Source organism: Indicator indicator, chromosome 12 (assembly GCF_027791375.1).
Source record: "Indicator indicator isolate 239-I01 chromosome 12, UM_Iind_1.1, whole genome shotgun sequence".
NCBI classification, from domain to species: domain Eukaryota; kingdom Metazoa; phylum Chordata; class Aves; order Piciformes; family Indicatoridae; genus Indicator; species Indicator indicator.
The window spans coordinates 3,599,550-3,613,862 of NC_072021.1; the positions used below are offsets into that span (position 1 = coordinate 3,599,550).

Here is a 14,313-nt window from a genome sequence, read left to right on the forward strand (position 1 = left end):
ACTGGGGGTGAGTGGCTGGAGAGCACCTGGCAGAGAGGGACCTGGCAGTGCTGGGTGACAGCAGCTGGGCAGGAGCCAGCAGTGTGCCCAGGGGGCAGGGAAGGCCAATGGCATCCTGGCCTGGGTCAGGAAGAGTGTGGCCAGCAGGAGCAGGGATGGAATTCTGCCCTGTCCTGGGCACTGGGTGGCCTCACCTGGAGCACTGTGTGCAGCTCTGAGCAACACTGCAAGAGAGATCTTGAGGTGCTGGAGCAGGTCCAGAGGAGAGCAACCAGAGTGGGGAAGGGACTGGAGGGAAAGGCTGATGAGGAGAGGCTGAGGGAGCTGGGGGGGTTCAGCCTGGAGAAGAGGAGACTCAGGGGGGACCTTAGCACTCCCTACAGCTACCTGAAGGGAAGCTGTAGGCAGGTGGGGATCAGGCTCTGCTCCCAGGCAACTTGTGACAGGATGAGAGGGCATGGCCTGAAGCTGTGCCAGGGGAGGTTTAGGTTGGATGTTGGGAAGCACTTCCTGATGGAAAGGTTGATTAGGCACTGGGATGGACTGCCCAGGGAGGAGGTGGAGTCACTGTCCCTGGAGGTGTTTAAGGAGAGATTGGCTGTGGCACTCAGTGCCATGGTCTGGTTGGTGTGGTGGTGTCAGGTCATAGGCTGGACTGGATGCTCTCAGAGGTCTATCCCAGCCTCAGTTATTCGGTGTGATTCTGTGACCTTGCAAGGCCTGCATAGGAAGTTAACAGGAAACTGCTGGCTCCAAACAGAGGACAAGCAGTGCACCTTGCCCTGGGGTTTGGCCCTAAAGCCCTCCAAGGCTTGTGCACATCAAGGGATTTACCAGCTGGCGGAGGTAGTCCTGGATGCTGCTGGGATAGACGAGCACACTGATGGCAACCAGCGTGTTGAGAGCAAAGTCAAAGATCTGGTAGCAGAAGAAAGGGATGATCCAAGCTGCATGTTGCTAAGGAAGGAAAGAAAACAAGAAGTCATCAGCCACAGGTGACAACGGAAGGACATTTGTCCTTCTGCATGAGAACCTGAGGAATATTGGACACAATGCAGTGCTAAATCATCTGAAATAAACAGGACACTCCACCAAGAGGGTTGGCCAGGCCGAGCCAGTCTGGCTGCTGAACCACAGTGATCTGTGTGGTGGTGTATGTCCCACAGGTGATTTTACCTCTGCCATCCCCTCCCCCTAATTAATAGGATTAATAGAGGGACAAAACACAGACTTGGGAATGGAATGGGACAAAAAAAAAAAAAATCCCCTTTGGAGGGATTTGCACCCAGTTGTAGCAGGTATAAGGTTCAGTTCTCTGAATGCACAGTGTGCTGAGAGCTTGGTCATATCTGAACCTACAGACAGTCACCACCACTAAACATTTTTCCTGGCTGCAGTTCAGGTCTGCAGCCCCTTTGACCCTTTGTGTTTTGTGCTTTGGGTTTCTGGGTTTTTTTCCCCTCTCAGTTTTTAGCTAAATAAGAAATTGTTAGGGAGAAAAATGTCCTTAATTTTGTTTCTACAGAGCTGTGTAGCTCACTTGATTCCCACCTTCACTGCTCAGAATGAATTACCTTGTATGCTCCATACGTGGCCATGGCACAGATGAGAATCATGAGCAGAGAAATGGCTGTGGCAATGCACATATCTGGAAGAGAAACACACCACAATGATTGCAGAGAAGTCTGCAGTTTCCTTCAGCTCTTTTGCCAACTACCTCAAAGGGCAGGGTGGGCAGTGGGTGGAGATGGGGGCAGGTGCATCTTTTAGCCATTGCTAGAGGACATCTCTGGGCCTTGTGGGAAACCTCCTAAATATGAGAAGCATAGGAAGTGCTGGAGCAGGTCCAGAGCAGGGCCATCAAGATGGTCAGAGGGCTGGAGCACCTCTGCTGTTAAAGACAGGCTGAAAGAATTGGAGCTGTTCAGCCTTGGAGAAGAGAAGGCTCTGAGGAGACCTTGGAGCTTCATTGCAATATCTGCAGGAGACCAGCAGCAAAGTTGGGGAGGGACTGTTCAGAAGGGTCTGTGGGGATAGGACAAAGATCAAGGGTTTGAAACTGGAGCAGGGCAGATTCAGGTTGGACATCAGGAGGAAGTTCTGCACAGTGAGAGTGGTGAAATACTGAACAGGCTACCCAGGGAGGTGGTTGAGGCTCCATCCCTGCAGACATTCCTGATGAGACTGGATATGTCCCTGTGCAGCCTGCTCTAGTTGGAGGTGTCCCTGCTGAGTGCAGGGGAGTTGGACAGGATGTCATTTGAGGCTCCCTTCCAGCCCAATGCAATCTGTGAAGCTTTGTTTCCATGCTGTGAAACCAAGCTTGTTCTGAACAGACCAGGTGTAAGTGATGAAAGAGAAGAGGTGGAGATGGCTGCCTGTAGAAACTATCCTCAGTCAAAAGCTTTTGTCAACGAGGCTCTTTGATCACTCTCTTTATTTCCACCATCAGTTGGAAGGCACTGCTCATGTGTTTCTCCTGTCCATTCTTAACCCCAGTCACCTCCTAGCCTTGTCATTGGCAGCAGATGCAGCAGTCACAGGCCTTGCTTTGCCCCTGACCACAGCAGTGCTGGTTCAGAGCCAGAGCCTCACAGTCTGTGATAAACTTGACACTGAAACTCTGCTCTGACACTCTCATGCTCCCTACATCTCCCTAGCTGTGCTCCACCATGCCAGGTCCCAGTTGGCTCAAGCTGGTTCTTCCTCATTTAAGGCTTCATTGGGTTTTGGTTTTGTTTATTTGTGGGGCTTTTTTTTGTTTGCTTTTTTAGCTGTGTCAGCTTCAATTAATCAGAACAAAACCAGATATGAAGCACATTAAATGAGAAACAAACAGGGCAGTGGGGATATTTTTTCCAGCCATGCTGTGCTTCCCATGGCATTCATGGTTGGAATGGCTGTACCTGGATCACTGCAGTGCTTATGCAGCCTCTTGTCCTAGGCAGCTTGCTGGGGTTTCTGCTTGGCTTTAAAGAAACCAGTTCAGGTGTTTTTGGTGCAGAACTTGTTCCTAACATCCAATCTCAATCTGCTCTTACCTAGTTTGAAGCCATTGTCCCTCATCCTGTCCCTACAGGCCTTTGCAAACAGTCTCTCTGCAGCCTTCTTGTAGCCCCCTTCAGGTCCTGGCAGGCTGCTATTAGGTCTCCCTGGAGCCTTCTCTTCCCCAGGCTGAACACCCTCAGCCTGTCCTTATAGCAGAGCTGCTGCAACCCCCTGACCATTTTCATGTCCCTCCTCTGGACCCACTCCATCAGGTCCATGTCTTTGCTGTTCTGAGGGCTCCAGACCTGCACACAGCACTCCAGGTGAGGTCTCCCCAGAGCAGAGCAAAGTGTCAGAATCACCTCTCTGGCTCTGCTGGCAATGCTGCTTTGGATGCAGCCCAGGCTGCCATTGGCCTTCTGTGCTGCAAGCTCACACTGCCTGCTCCTGTCCAGCTTCTCATCCATCAGCACCCCCAAGTCCTTTTCCTCAGGGCTGCTCTCTATCACATCAGGATCATGGTCTGTGTGCCTGGGGAAGCTGAGGGAAGACTGAGGTAAAACCCTCTGGGAAGCCAAAATGATTTCCAGGGCTTTTCTATCTCCTGCCCAGAGTACTACACAGGGCAGCTCACACATTTCTATTTTCTCCTAGTCTAGCTTCTAGTTCATAAACTCCCTTAGCCCCTGAGGAAATAATAAAACCAAAGATGAGACTAAATGGGCTCAGCACAGGAGGAAGCCTAACATTTTGCCCAGCTCCCAGATGGAGCAAAACCAGAAACGAGGAGATTCAGATTGGATGTTAGGAAGAAATTCTTCCCCATGAGGGTGGTGAGACACTGGCACAGGTTGCCCAGGGAGGTGGTGGAAGCCTCATCCCTGGAGGTTTTTGCAGCCAGGCTGGATGTGGCTGTGAGCAACCTGCTGTAGTGTGAGGTGTCCCTGGCCATGGCAGGGGGGTTGGACCTGGATGATCCTTGAGGTCCCTTCCAACCCTGACTATTCTGTGATTCTATGATTCTGTGCTGGAGAGGCAGCCAAACCACACACTTCCATCTACCACCTGGCAACTGCTCACAGGCTTTTATTTTCCCTCCCCATTTTTTCCCTTTTCCAGTTTTGAAGGGAAAAGCTCAGGCAAATCTTTTCTCTGCTTAATCAGACAGACATATTATAGCCTCTGGTATTGCCCTGAGAACCAAGATGGATCCGGAAATGAAGGCTGAGCAGCCATTTGTAGAAGAACTGATGCTGCATTGGCATTTTCAAGCAGTCTGCACCAGGCTGGCTCTGGCTCTGGCTCTGGCTCTGGCTCTGGCTCTGCATGTGGCAGGAATTTTTCCCACTGCTGGAACAGAAAATTGAAAATTTGCCACAAACAAGTCCTGAGCAGAGCCAGAAATTAACAGCAGTACAAATACTGGGGGAATCCTGGTCCCTTGGAAGCCAAGGGAAATCTGTCATTAACTTCAGGCTAGCCATAATTCCACTACTGTGACTCAGCTGATAAATTTCTTTCCAACTATTCCACCTATTTTCAGATGTTCTTATGAAGGAGCCTGCTGGAGAAGGGAGGGAAAGAGAGGGACACTTTTCATGCAAATTCTGCCTGCTTTGTCTGTTTGCTATTGATAGGAATATCAAAAATGGTAACGAGAATAACAGCTGCTGGTATTTATTATCATTATTATCATTATTTATCAACACAAGTACATCTAGATAACAGCTCTGGGACCTTCCTTAGCATAAGAGCTGATGTACCTTCCTGTAGTTCAGCAATTTCACATCTGAGAATTTCAGCACACACAGCTGACCTCAGAAATGTTTCTTCATAAAAGGCAAATACAAGAAGGAGAAGAGAAGAGCATGGGGAATCCTAGAATGATAGAATGGCTCAGATTGGAAGGGACCTCAGAGATCGCAGGATCACAGGGTGTCAAGGGTTGGAAGGGAGCTCAGAGATCATGTACTCCAACCTCCCTGCCATGGGCAGGGACACCTCTCAACTAGACTCAGCTGCTCAAGGTCTCATCCAGCCTGGCCTTGAACACCCCCAGGGAGGAGGCAGCCACAGCCTCCCTGGGCAGCCTGTTCCAGATTCTCACCACCCTCACAATGAAGAACTTCTTCCTCAGCTCCAGTCTAACCCTGCTCTGCCTCAGCTTCAAACCATTCCCCCTTGTCCTGTCTCTAGACACCCTCAGGAAAAGTCCCTCTGCAGCCTTCCTGTAGGATCCCTTCAGCTATTGGAAGGCAGCTCTGAGTTTCCCCTGGAGTCTTCTGTTCTCCATGCTGAACACCCCCAGCTCCCTCAGCCTCTCCTCATAGCAGAGGTGCTCCAGCCCTTGGATCATCTTTGTGGAAGTTTGTCTGATGTTTTAGCTCAGAAGCGAACATTTCCTCAGACTTGAGCAAATATAGTCATACTTAAAGGGAAAAAAAAAAGATAAAAACCCTGATCTCATGCCAGCTATTTCCAGTAAACTCTATGAGCATTATTCAGCTGCCTTTACTCAGTGAGGCATTAAACCAGAGGGAGCCAAAGAATAAAAGGAGACGTCAATTCAGATGTACAGTCCTTATTTAACTGCCTGTGAAATGCTCCCTTTTGCCCCACAGAAATGAGGACCCTTGGCCCACGACCCATCCTCTTCACTCTTTCAGGGTTCGCTTCAGAAGCCTCAATAAAAAATATAAAATAATAAAATGAAATGAAATGAAATGAAAAAAAAAAAAAAAAAATATTAAAATGAAATAAAATAATAAAATAAAAATTTAAATTAAATTAATTAAAATGAAATAAAAAATAATAAAATGAGGTGAAATAAAATTAAAATATTAAAATAATAAAATAAAATATTTAAAAGAAATAAAATAAGAAAATGAAATAAAATTAAATATTAAAATGAAATAAAATAATAAAATAAAACAAATTAATAAAATGCAATGAAATAAAATGAAATAAAAATAAAATAAAATAAAAAAAATAAAATTAAATAATAAAATTAATTCAAATAAAATAAAAATAAATAAGATAATAAAATAAAAAACCATTAAATTGCAATAAAATAACAAAATAATTAAATGAAATTAAACAAAACCAGATAAAATTATAAAATAAAATAAAATAAAATAAAGTAAAATAATCAAAGGAAATAAAATAAAAACTAAATTAAATAATGAAATGAAATGAAATAATATATTAAATTACAATAAAATCATAAAATAAAATGAAATTAAATAAAATGAGATAAAATAAAAAATAATAAAAGGAAATAAAACAAAAACTAAATTAAATAATAAAATGAAATAAAGGAAAATATTAAATTACAATAATAAATAAAAAATAATAAATAAAAATAATAAATAAAAATAAATAAAAATAAAATAAAAATATAATAAACTAATAAAATAAAAACTATAATAAAATAAAATATTAAAATAAAATAATAACATAATAAAATAAAATAAAATTATAAAATTATAAAATAAAATAAAGTAATAAAAAGTAAAATAAAATAAAATAAAATAAAATAAAATAAAATAAAATAAAATAAAATAAAATAAAATAAAATAAAATATGAACCCAATTCAGAGAAAATAAAATGAAAGATGAAAAACTCCAGTGTTTGAAGTGGAGATGGCAATCCCCCCAACGTACTTGATCTGGCAGCTACTGCATTACAAAACAGAATTACTCCTTCAAAGCCTTGGGCACTGACAGGCCTCTGATGTCAGCTCTCTAAGTCCACGCCGACAGACAGTCATTACCAAGGTTAATCTCTGAGAATTAGGACAAGGCAGTCAGTTTGAATATGTCAGAGCCAGCTAGGAGCCCATCTGTACTTGCTATGGGCCTTACTTTCTTCAATCCAGTTACATAAAAAGATGTTTGTTTTTTTTTTTAATGGGAGTGGGAAGTCGTAGGTGGTTTGATTTGAACAAGAAAATAGCAACTGTCCCTTATTAGTAATTAAAAGCACAGAACCCTCAAGGCACAGCTGTTACTGAAATAAGCACCCCTTAAGCCAGCAGCTCTAATACACCATGGGGTGCAATTATTTTCCTCCTCTCTGGGGCTATTTCTTTTCCTTCTGTTACTTCTGTTGATTTCAGGATGAGTGAGGAAAGTCCTAGAAGCCTTTTGCTGCAATTCTGAGCAGCAAGACTCAAGCAGGAGACCCTCGTCTCAGATTGCTGTGGGAAAAATGTTGAATGCAACAATCTTGTGAGCAGAAATTAAAACAAAAAAATAGAAAGAAAGAAAAAAAAAAGACAAAAAAGAAGACATGTTAATCAAAATTAGATGGAGGGAAAACTTTTCTAGGGATGAATTAAATGGTTAAAGCAGCTCAACAAACTAAACGTCACCAAATAACTTCACAGAATTGTCAGGGTTGGAAGGGACCTCAAGGCTCATCCAGTTCCAACCCCCCTGCCATGGGCAGGGACACCTCACACTACAGCAGGTTGCTCACAGCCACATCCAGCCTGGCTGCAAAAACCTCCAGGCATGAGGCTTCCACCACCTCCCTGGGCAATCTGTGCCAGTGTCTCACCACCCTCATGGGGAAAAACTTCCTAACATCCAATCTGAATCTATCCATTTCTAGTTTTGCTCCATTCCCCCCAGTCCTATCACTCCCTGACACCCTCAAAAGTCCCTCCCCAGCTTTCTTGGGGCCCCCTTCAGATACTGGAAGGCCACAAGAAGGTCTCCTCAGAGCCTTCTCCTCACCAGACTGCACAACCCCAACTCTCTCAGGCTGTCTCCATAGCAGGGCAGCTCCAGCCCTCTGATCATCCTCCTGGCCCTTCTCTGGACACATTTGAAACAGCCATGGACAAAAATTTAAACAATCATGGACAAAAGGAACATTTGCAAAGGACAGGAGGTTTTTGCAGGAGATATAAATGTCCTGGACCATGCTTCCTTGAAAGTGTATTGGAAGATCTGCTGTGAGAAGAGCCCTTTTGTGGGAGAAGGAAGCAGCCCTCTGTTATCACTATGTACAACTGCTGACTGCAGTGGGGAGTTGGACAAGAAGACCTTGGAGGGTCCCTTCCAACCCAATGCAACTGATTCGTGCAGATCATGCCATGTACAACGAGGGCTGGAGGTCAGGAACGAAGGGACAAGGGACAGGCTCTGCTCAGTTGTGCCCTGGGATAGGACAAGGGGCAATGGATGGAAACTGCAGCACAGGAGGTTCCACCTCAACATGAGAAAAAGAACTTCTCTACTGGGAGGGTCCTAGAGCACTGGAACAGGCTGCCCAGAAAGGCTGGGGAGTCTCCTTCTCTGGAGTCTTTCCAGCCCTGTCTGGATGTGTTCCTGTATGACCTGATCTAGATTCTGTGGTCCTGCTCTGGCAGGGGGATTGGACTTGATGATCTCAGGAGGTCCCTTCCAACCCCTAATATCAGATCCTGTGAACAGCAGCATGAGAGAAGCTGCATGCAGGCATGAGGGACAAAGGCAACATGTGCTGAGGCTGGGGCTGGCACCCTCAGCCACTGCTGCTGCTTCCATCTGTGCTGGGAGAAAGAGCCAGCAGCTTTGGTGGGATGTGAGGCAGCTCTGCTGGAGGAGAGGTGCAGGATTTAAGATGCAAGGAAGCAACCTCCTGTCCATCAGAGAGAGCAATCTGGTGCTTAGAGACTATGCAATGCACTAAGGTAGGAGTGAGTGAGCTGCCAGCTTCTGCACATCATTTGTTCCACACATCAGCACTGAACTGTGGTGACCCCTGGAGATAAGATGCAGGAGAGAAGGTGTCAGGAACCACAGCAGGTGATGAGAAAAGGAGTACTGCTATCATTTCATGCCCTTCACAGAGGTGCAGCTGCATGGTCTCTGTCCCAGCTTATCCGGGATTAATAAATACCATAATAATGATAAATATAATTAGAATGCTAATAAGGCTAATGGGAGCCTGGGGTGCATTCAGAGGAGTGTGTTCAGCAGATCCAGGGAGGTTCTCCTCCTCCTCTACTCTGCCCTGGAATATTGCATCCAGTTCTGGGCTCCCCAGTTCAAGAGGGACAGGGATCTGCTGGAGAGGGTCCAAGGGAGGGCTCCAAGGATGCTGAAGGGACTGGAGCACTGCCTGGGGAGGAGAGGCTGAGAGCCCTGGGGCTGTAAGCCTCTGAACACGGATGAACACATTGAGCCAGCTACATCAAGAGCAGTTTGGGTTCTTGTGCACATGCAGGCACCACAGGACATGGTGCTAAGGAGGCACAGGGACTCTGTATCTCCTTGTGTCTTGCAAAATCCTACCAGGGCTTCAACCTCATTCTCAGGGATAACATCTCCATGGGAAGGGTTTGCTCTGGCCCTGCCCAGCCATGATGCAGCAGAGGAAATGCAGTCCTGACAGACAGCAGACAGGATTGCTGCTGGGTAACCAGTTTGCCCTGTGCCATGGATACACCTTGCACAGTAAAAGTGCATCTGTAAGATACCAAAGGGGGAGCAGTAAAGGGAATGGAATGAAGGGTCAGTGAGAGAAATGCTAGAGCAATGAGTGCTAGTCTTCAGGCAGTTTGTACTTACTGGCATCATCCATAAACTCGAATTCCCCCCCTAATTCAGCACTGGTTAGGTGGTACTGGTCAGGGTCAGTCAGGGCGCTCAGCAGAATCATCAGAACCACTGAATTGATAATCTGCAGGAAAGGAAAAAGGGAAAAGGGTCAGGCTGTGAGAGCAATACATCAAAAGACCTCTGGGCAGCATGTGCTTAGCACAGCCTCTGGCAGAGGCTATTCTCCAACTCTACAACTGTAGTATGCAACTAACACTGCAGTTAATCTCTCTGACTGTGTGTAAACAGGACCAATTTCTTCTCCCAGTGGCTGCAGGAAAAGGCAACAAAACTTGCAGCACCCCTTTTTGTTCTGAGATTCTCCCACACCACCAGAAGCATTCCCACTGCTCTTTCTAGGTTCCTAAAATGTTTTAGCACACCCACTGCAGTTTGTTCTGCTGCAGAAAGCTAAAATCAATTAAAAGCAATCATTTGGAGAGTGTTACAAACCAGTGACGTAGTCAAGGATTATCAGCATGGCAGAACTGGAACTGGGCATCTGACAGATGATCAAAGAGGAGCTGGTTTGCTGGAAGAGGTGGAATTTCAAGAGGCCACAAGTGATGAGGTGATTCACAGGAGTTGCTAAATCAGGAGGACTTGGGGGGATGGGAGTGGGAGGCAGTCTCAGCCCAGTGCCTGATGTGCTCTTCCTGTGGTGCAGAGACACTTCCACATGCACTGAGGCTTTGGCTATGAAATGCAGCAAGTGGAATAAACAGCAGAACGTGGTAAAAAGTGATTCAGTACAAGTGGACTGTCAAGTATCAGCTAGGAGAGGAATGCAGGGGGAGCCAAGAGTGGTGTGTTGGAACAAATCTGAACAAAACACTATCACTTGGAAGTGAAGAGGGTCATTTGGAAGTGAAGAGGGATGACTGCAGAAGAGAGGATTGCTCAGCAGGGAATAACACAGCCTGGTTAAAAGGTTACTCTGCAGCACTAGGAGAGCAACTAATAAACAGGAAAATGAGGAGAAGAAAGCTGGGAACAGAATATCACAGAACATCACAGAATCACAGAGTGTTAGGGGTTGGAAGGGATCTCCAGAGATCATCCAGGCCAACCCCCCTGCCAGAGCAGGACCAGAGAATCCAGAGCAGGTCACACAGGAACACATCCAGATGGGTCTTGAAAGTCTCCACAGGAGACTCCACAACCTCTCTGGGCAGCCTGTTCCAGGGCTCTGTCACCCTTACAGTAAAGAAGTTCCTCCTCATATTGAAGTGGAACCTCCTGTGCTGGAGTTTCCATCCATTGCTCCTTGTCCTATCCCAGGGTGCAACTGAGCAGAGCCTGTCCCTGTCCCTTCCCTCTTGACCCCCAGCCCTCAGCTATTGATAGACATTGATCAGATCCCCTCTCAGTCTTCTCCTCTCCACACTAAACACCCCCAGGGCTCTCAGCCTCTCCTCCCCAGGCAGTGCTCCAGTCCCTTCAGCATCCTTGCAGCCCTCCCTTGGACTCTCTCCAGCAGATCCCTGTCCCTCTTGAACTGGGGAGCCCAGAACTGGATGCAATATTCCAGGTGAGGTCTCAGCAGGGCAGAGTAGAGGAGGAGGAGAACCTCCCTGGCTCTGCTGGACACACTCCTCTGAATGCACCCCAGGACCCCATTGGCTCTCTTGGCCACCAGGGCACATTGCTGTCCCATGCAGAACTTGTTGTTCACCAGCACTCCTAGGTCCTTCTCCACAGGGCTATTATTATTATTAGCATTAGCCTTATTAGCATTCTAATTATATTTATCATTATTATGGTATTTATTAATCCCGGATAAGCTGGGACAGAGACCATGCAGCTGCACCTCTGTGAAGGGCATGAAATGATAGCAGTACTCCTTTTCTCATCACCTGCTGTGGTTCCTGACACCTTCTCTCCTGCATCTTATCTCCAGGGGTCACCACAGTTCAGTGCTGATGTGTGGAACAAATGATGTGCAGAAGCTGGCAGCTCACTCACTCCTACCTTAGTGCATTGCATAGTCTCTAAGCACCAGATTGCTCTCTCTGATGGACAGGAGGTTGCTTCCTTGCATCTTAAATCCTGCACCTCTCCTCCAGCAGAGCTGCCTCACATCCCACCAAAGCTGCTGGCTCTTTCTCCCAGCACAGATGGAAGCAGCAGCAGTGGCTGAGGGTGCCAGCCCCAGCCTCAGCACATGTTGCCTTTGTCCCTCATGCCTGCATGCAGCTTCTCTCATGCTGCTGTTCACAGGATCTGATATTAGGGGTTGGAAGGGACCTCCTGAGATCATCAAGTCCAATCCCCCTGCCAGAGCAGGACCACAGAATCTAGATCAGGTCATACAGGAACACCAAGGAGGGATGAAGATGAAACTTATATGCCTTTAAAACAGCAGCACAATGTAGGGTCATAGTTTCTGCTGTGTTGTTTTGAGTACTTCTCTTAAGTAACATCTTTATTACTGACATATGCCCTCCAGCCTTCCACCAAGGAGTATAAAGAAAGCAAGTTCACCAATGAGAGCAAACTGGGGGTGGCTGACACCTATCAGGCTGTGCTGACATCCAACCAGAGCTGCACAGGCTGAGAGCTGGGGGCAGGCAAACCTCATCAAGTTCAGTAAGGACAAGTGCAGGGTCCTGCAGCTGGGGAGGAACAACAGCAGGCACCAGGACAGGTTAGGAGCTGCCCTGCTGGAGAGCAGCTCCATGGAGAAAGACCTTGGAGTGCTGGTGGACAGCAAGTTCTGCATGGGACAGCAATGTGCCCTGGTGGCCAAGAGAGCCAATGGGATCCTGGGGTGCAGCAAGAAAAGTGTGGCCAGCAGGGCTGGGGAGGTTCTGCTGCCCCTCTGCTCTGCCCTGCTGAGACCACAGCTGCAATCCTGTGTCCAGTTTGGGGCTCCCCAGCTCAAGAGAGACAGAGACCTGCTGGAGAGAGTCCAAGGGAGAGCCAGGAGGATGCTTAGGGGACTTGAGCATCTCCCCTGGGAAGAGAGACTGAGAGCCCTGGGGCTGTTTAGTGTGGAGAAGAGAAGGCTGAGAGGGATCTGATCAATGTCTATCAATAGCTGAGGGGTGGGGGTCAGGATGAAGGTGTGATGGTCTCTTTTTGGTGCTGCCCAGGGATAGCACAAGGCACAATGGGTAGAACAGTGGAAGGTCCACCTCAGCATGAGGAGAAACGTGTTTATTGTGAGGGTGACAGAGCCCTGGAGCAGGCTGCCCAGGGAGGTTGTGGAGTCTCCTTCTCTGGAGTCTTTCAAAATCCTACCTGCATGTGTTCCTGTGTGACCTGCCCTGGCAGGAGGGTAGGACTGGATGATCTCTGGAGGTCCCTTCCAACCCCTAATATTCTGTGGTTCTGTGAATTGGATTGTGGATTGCAATATAAAGTTATACACAGTAGGGTTTTTAGAAGGTAGCTTTGAACCTGAACAATCATCAGACCTGCCTTCAAAGCCAAGACCAGCCTGTCTATGACTTCAGCATTCCCAACACAAAGCCGTTTAACTGTTTTATGAAAAAAAAAATGCAGTGTTGGAGCACTCTGACCCCCTCCAGTCAATCTCTTCTGCTAGCCAACTGTTCTTATTGTTCAGAAGCTGCCTAACCTACACTTCCTTTTGCTGTCATTTAAATCTGTTATTTCACTTAGCTCCCAGTATATGAGGAGAAAAGTCTGTTGCCTCCTTCTTTTCCTTGCCGTCTTGCACATAGAAGACTGAGAGCATCCCCCTTCCCCATCTCCTCACTGAGGAACCCCAGTTTTTCATAGAATCATAGAATGGCTGAGGTTGGAAGGGAGCTCAGAGATCATCTCCTCCAAACTCCCTGCCATGCCCAGGGACACCTCTCAGCTAGACTCAGCTGCTCAAGGTCTCACCCAGCCTGGCCTTGAACACCCCCAGGGAGGAGGCAGCCACAACCTCCCTGGGCAGCCTGTTCCAGAGTCTCACCACCCTCACAATGAAGAATTTCTTCCTCAGCTCCAGTCTCACTCTGTTCTCCCTCAGCTTCAAACCATTCCCCCTTGTCCTGTCTCTAGACACCCTCAGGAAAAGTCCCTCTGCAGCCTTCCTGCAGGATCCCTTCAGCTATTGCAAGGCAGCTCTGAGTTTCCCCTGGAGTCTTCTCTTCTCCAGGCTGAACACCCCCAGCTCCCACAGCCTCTCCTCACAGCAGAGCTGCTCCAACCCTTGGATCATCCTTGTGGCCTCCTCTGGACTCACTCCAGCAGCTCTGTGTCCTGTTCCTGCTGGGGACACCAGACCTGGAGGCAGGATTGGAGGTGAGGTCTCAGCAGAGCAGAGTCAAGGGGAAGAAAATGCATAGTTCAGCTAATTCAACCTCCTTGATTCTCCCCCCTCTACCTTTGCCTTCCCACTGGCTTTGTTCTCTGCATCTTTCTTGCTTTTTTTCTCTTAGAATTGAAAATATCAATAACATCAGGAGTGCTCTTTTGCATCTAGAGGACACAAGAAGCCTACAAAAGGGGGAAAAAACAACACTAGTTCAGGGTTTAACTCAGTAGTTCAGGGTAGATTTGCCACAGCTGGGGCTCCTTTTCTAAACTCCTGGTTTAGCATTCATGGTGAGTTAAGATTTATGATTTAGAGCCTCATACAGGCAGATTTTTCTCCTTGCTCTCTCTCTCTTTCTGTTAGGCAAGGTAATTTTATTTAATTTTATTTCTTATTAAGGAGAAAACAAAGAGGCAATTTTAGCACTAGAGGTTTTACAGCTGTCTGAGTGCTGTGGAGAG

The 14,313-nt window shown here is 47.0% G+C and overlaps 1 protein-coding gene across 1 annotated transcript in view; it reads right to left on the minus strand.

The window, feature by feature from the left end:
- The window catches only part of LAPTM4B (lysosomal protein transmembrane 4 beta), a 53,808-nt gene that overhangs the window by 21,700 nt on the left and 17,795 nt on the right, over positions 1-14,313 (minus strand). Inside the window, exons 2-4 of the mRNA XM_054385506.1 lie at positions 9,550-9,661; positions 1,575-1,648; positions 835-957 (exon numbers count right to left, since the gene is read on the minus strand). Of these exons, the coding sequence (XP_054241481.1) occupies positions 835-957; positions 1,575-1,648; positions 9,550-9,661 (309 nt within the window). The remainder of the gene's footprint in view (positions 1-834; positions 958-1,574; positions 1,649-9,549; positions 9,662-14,313) is intronic.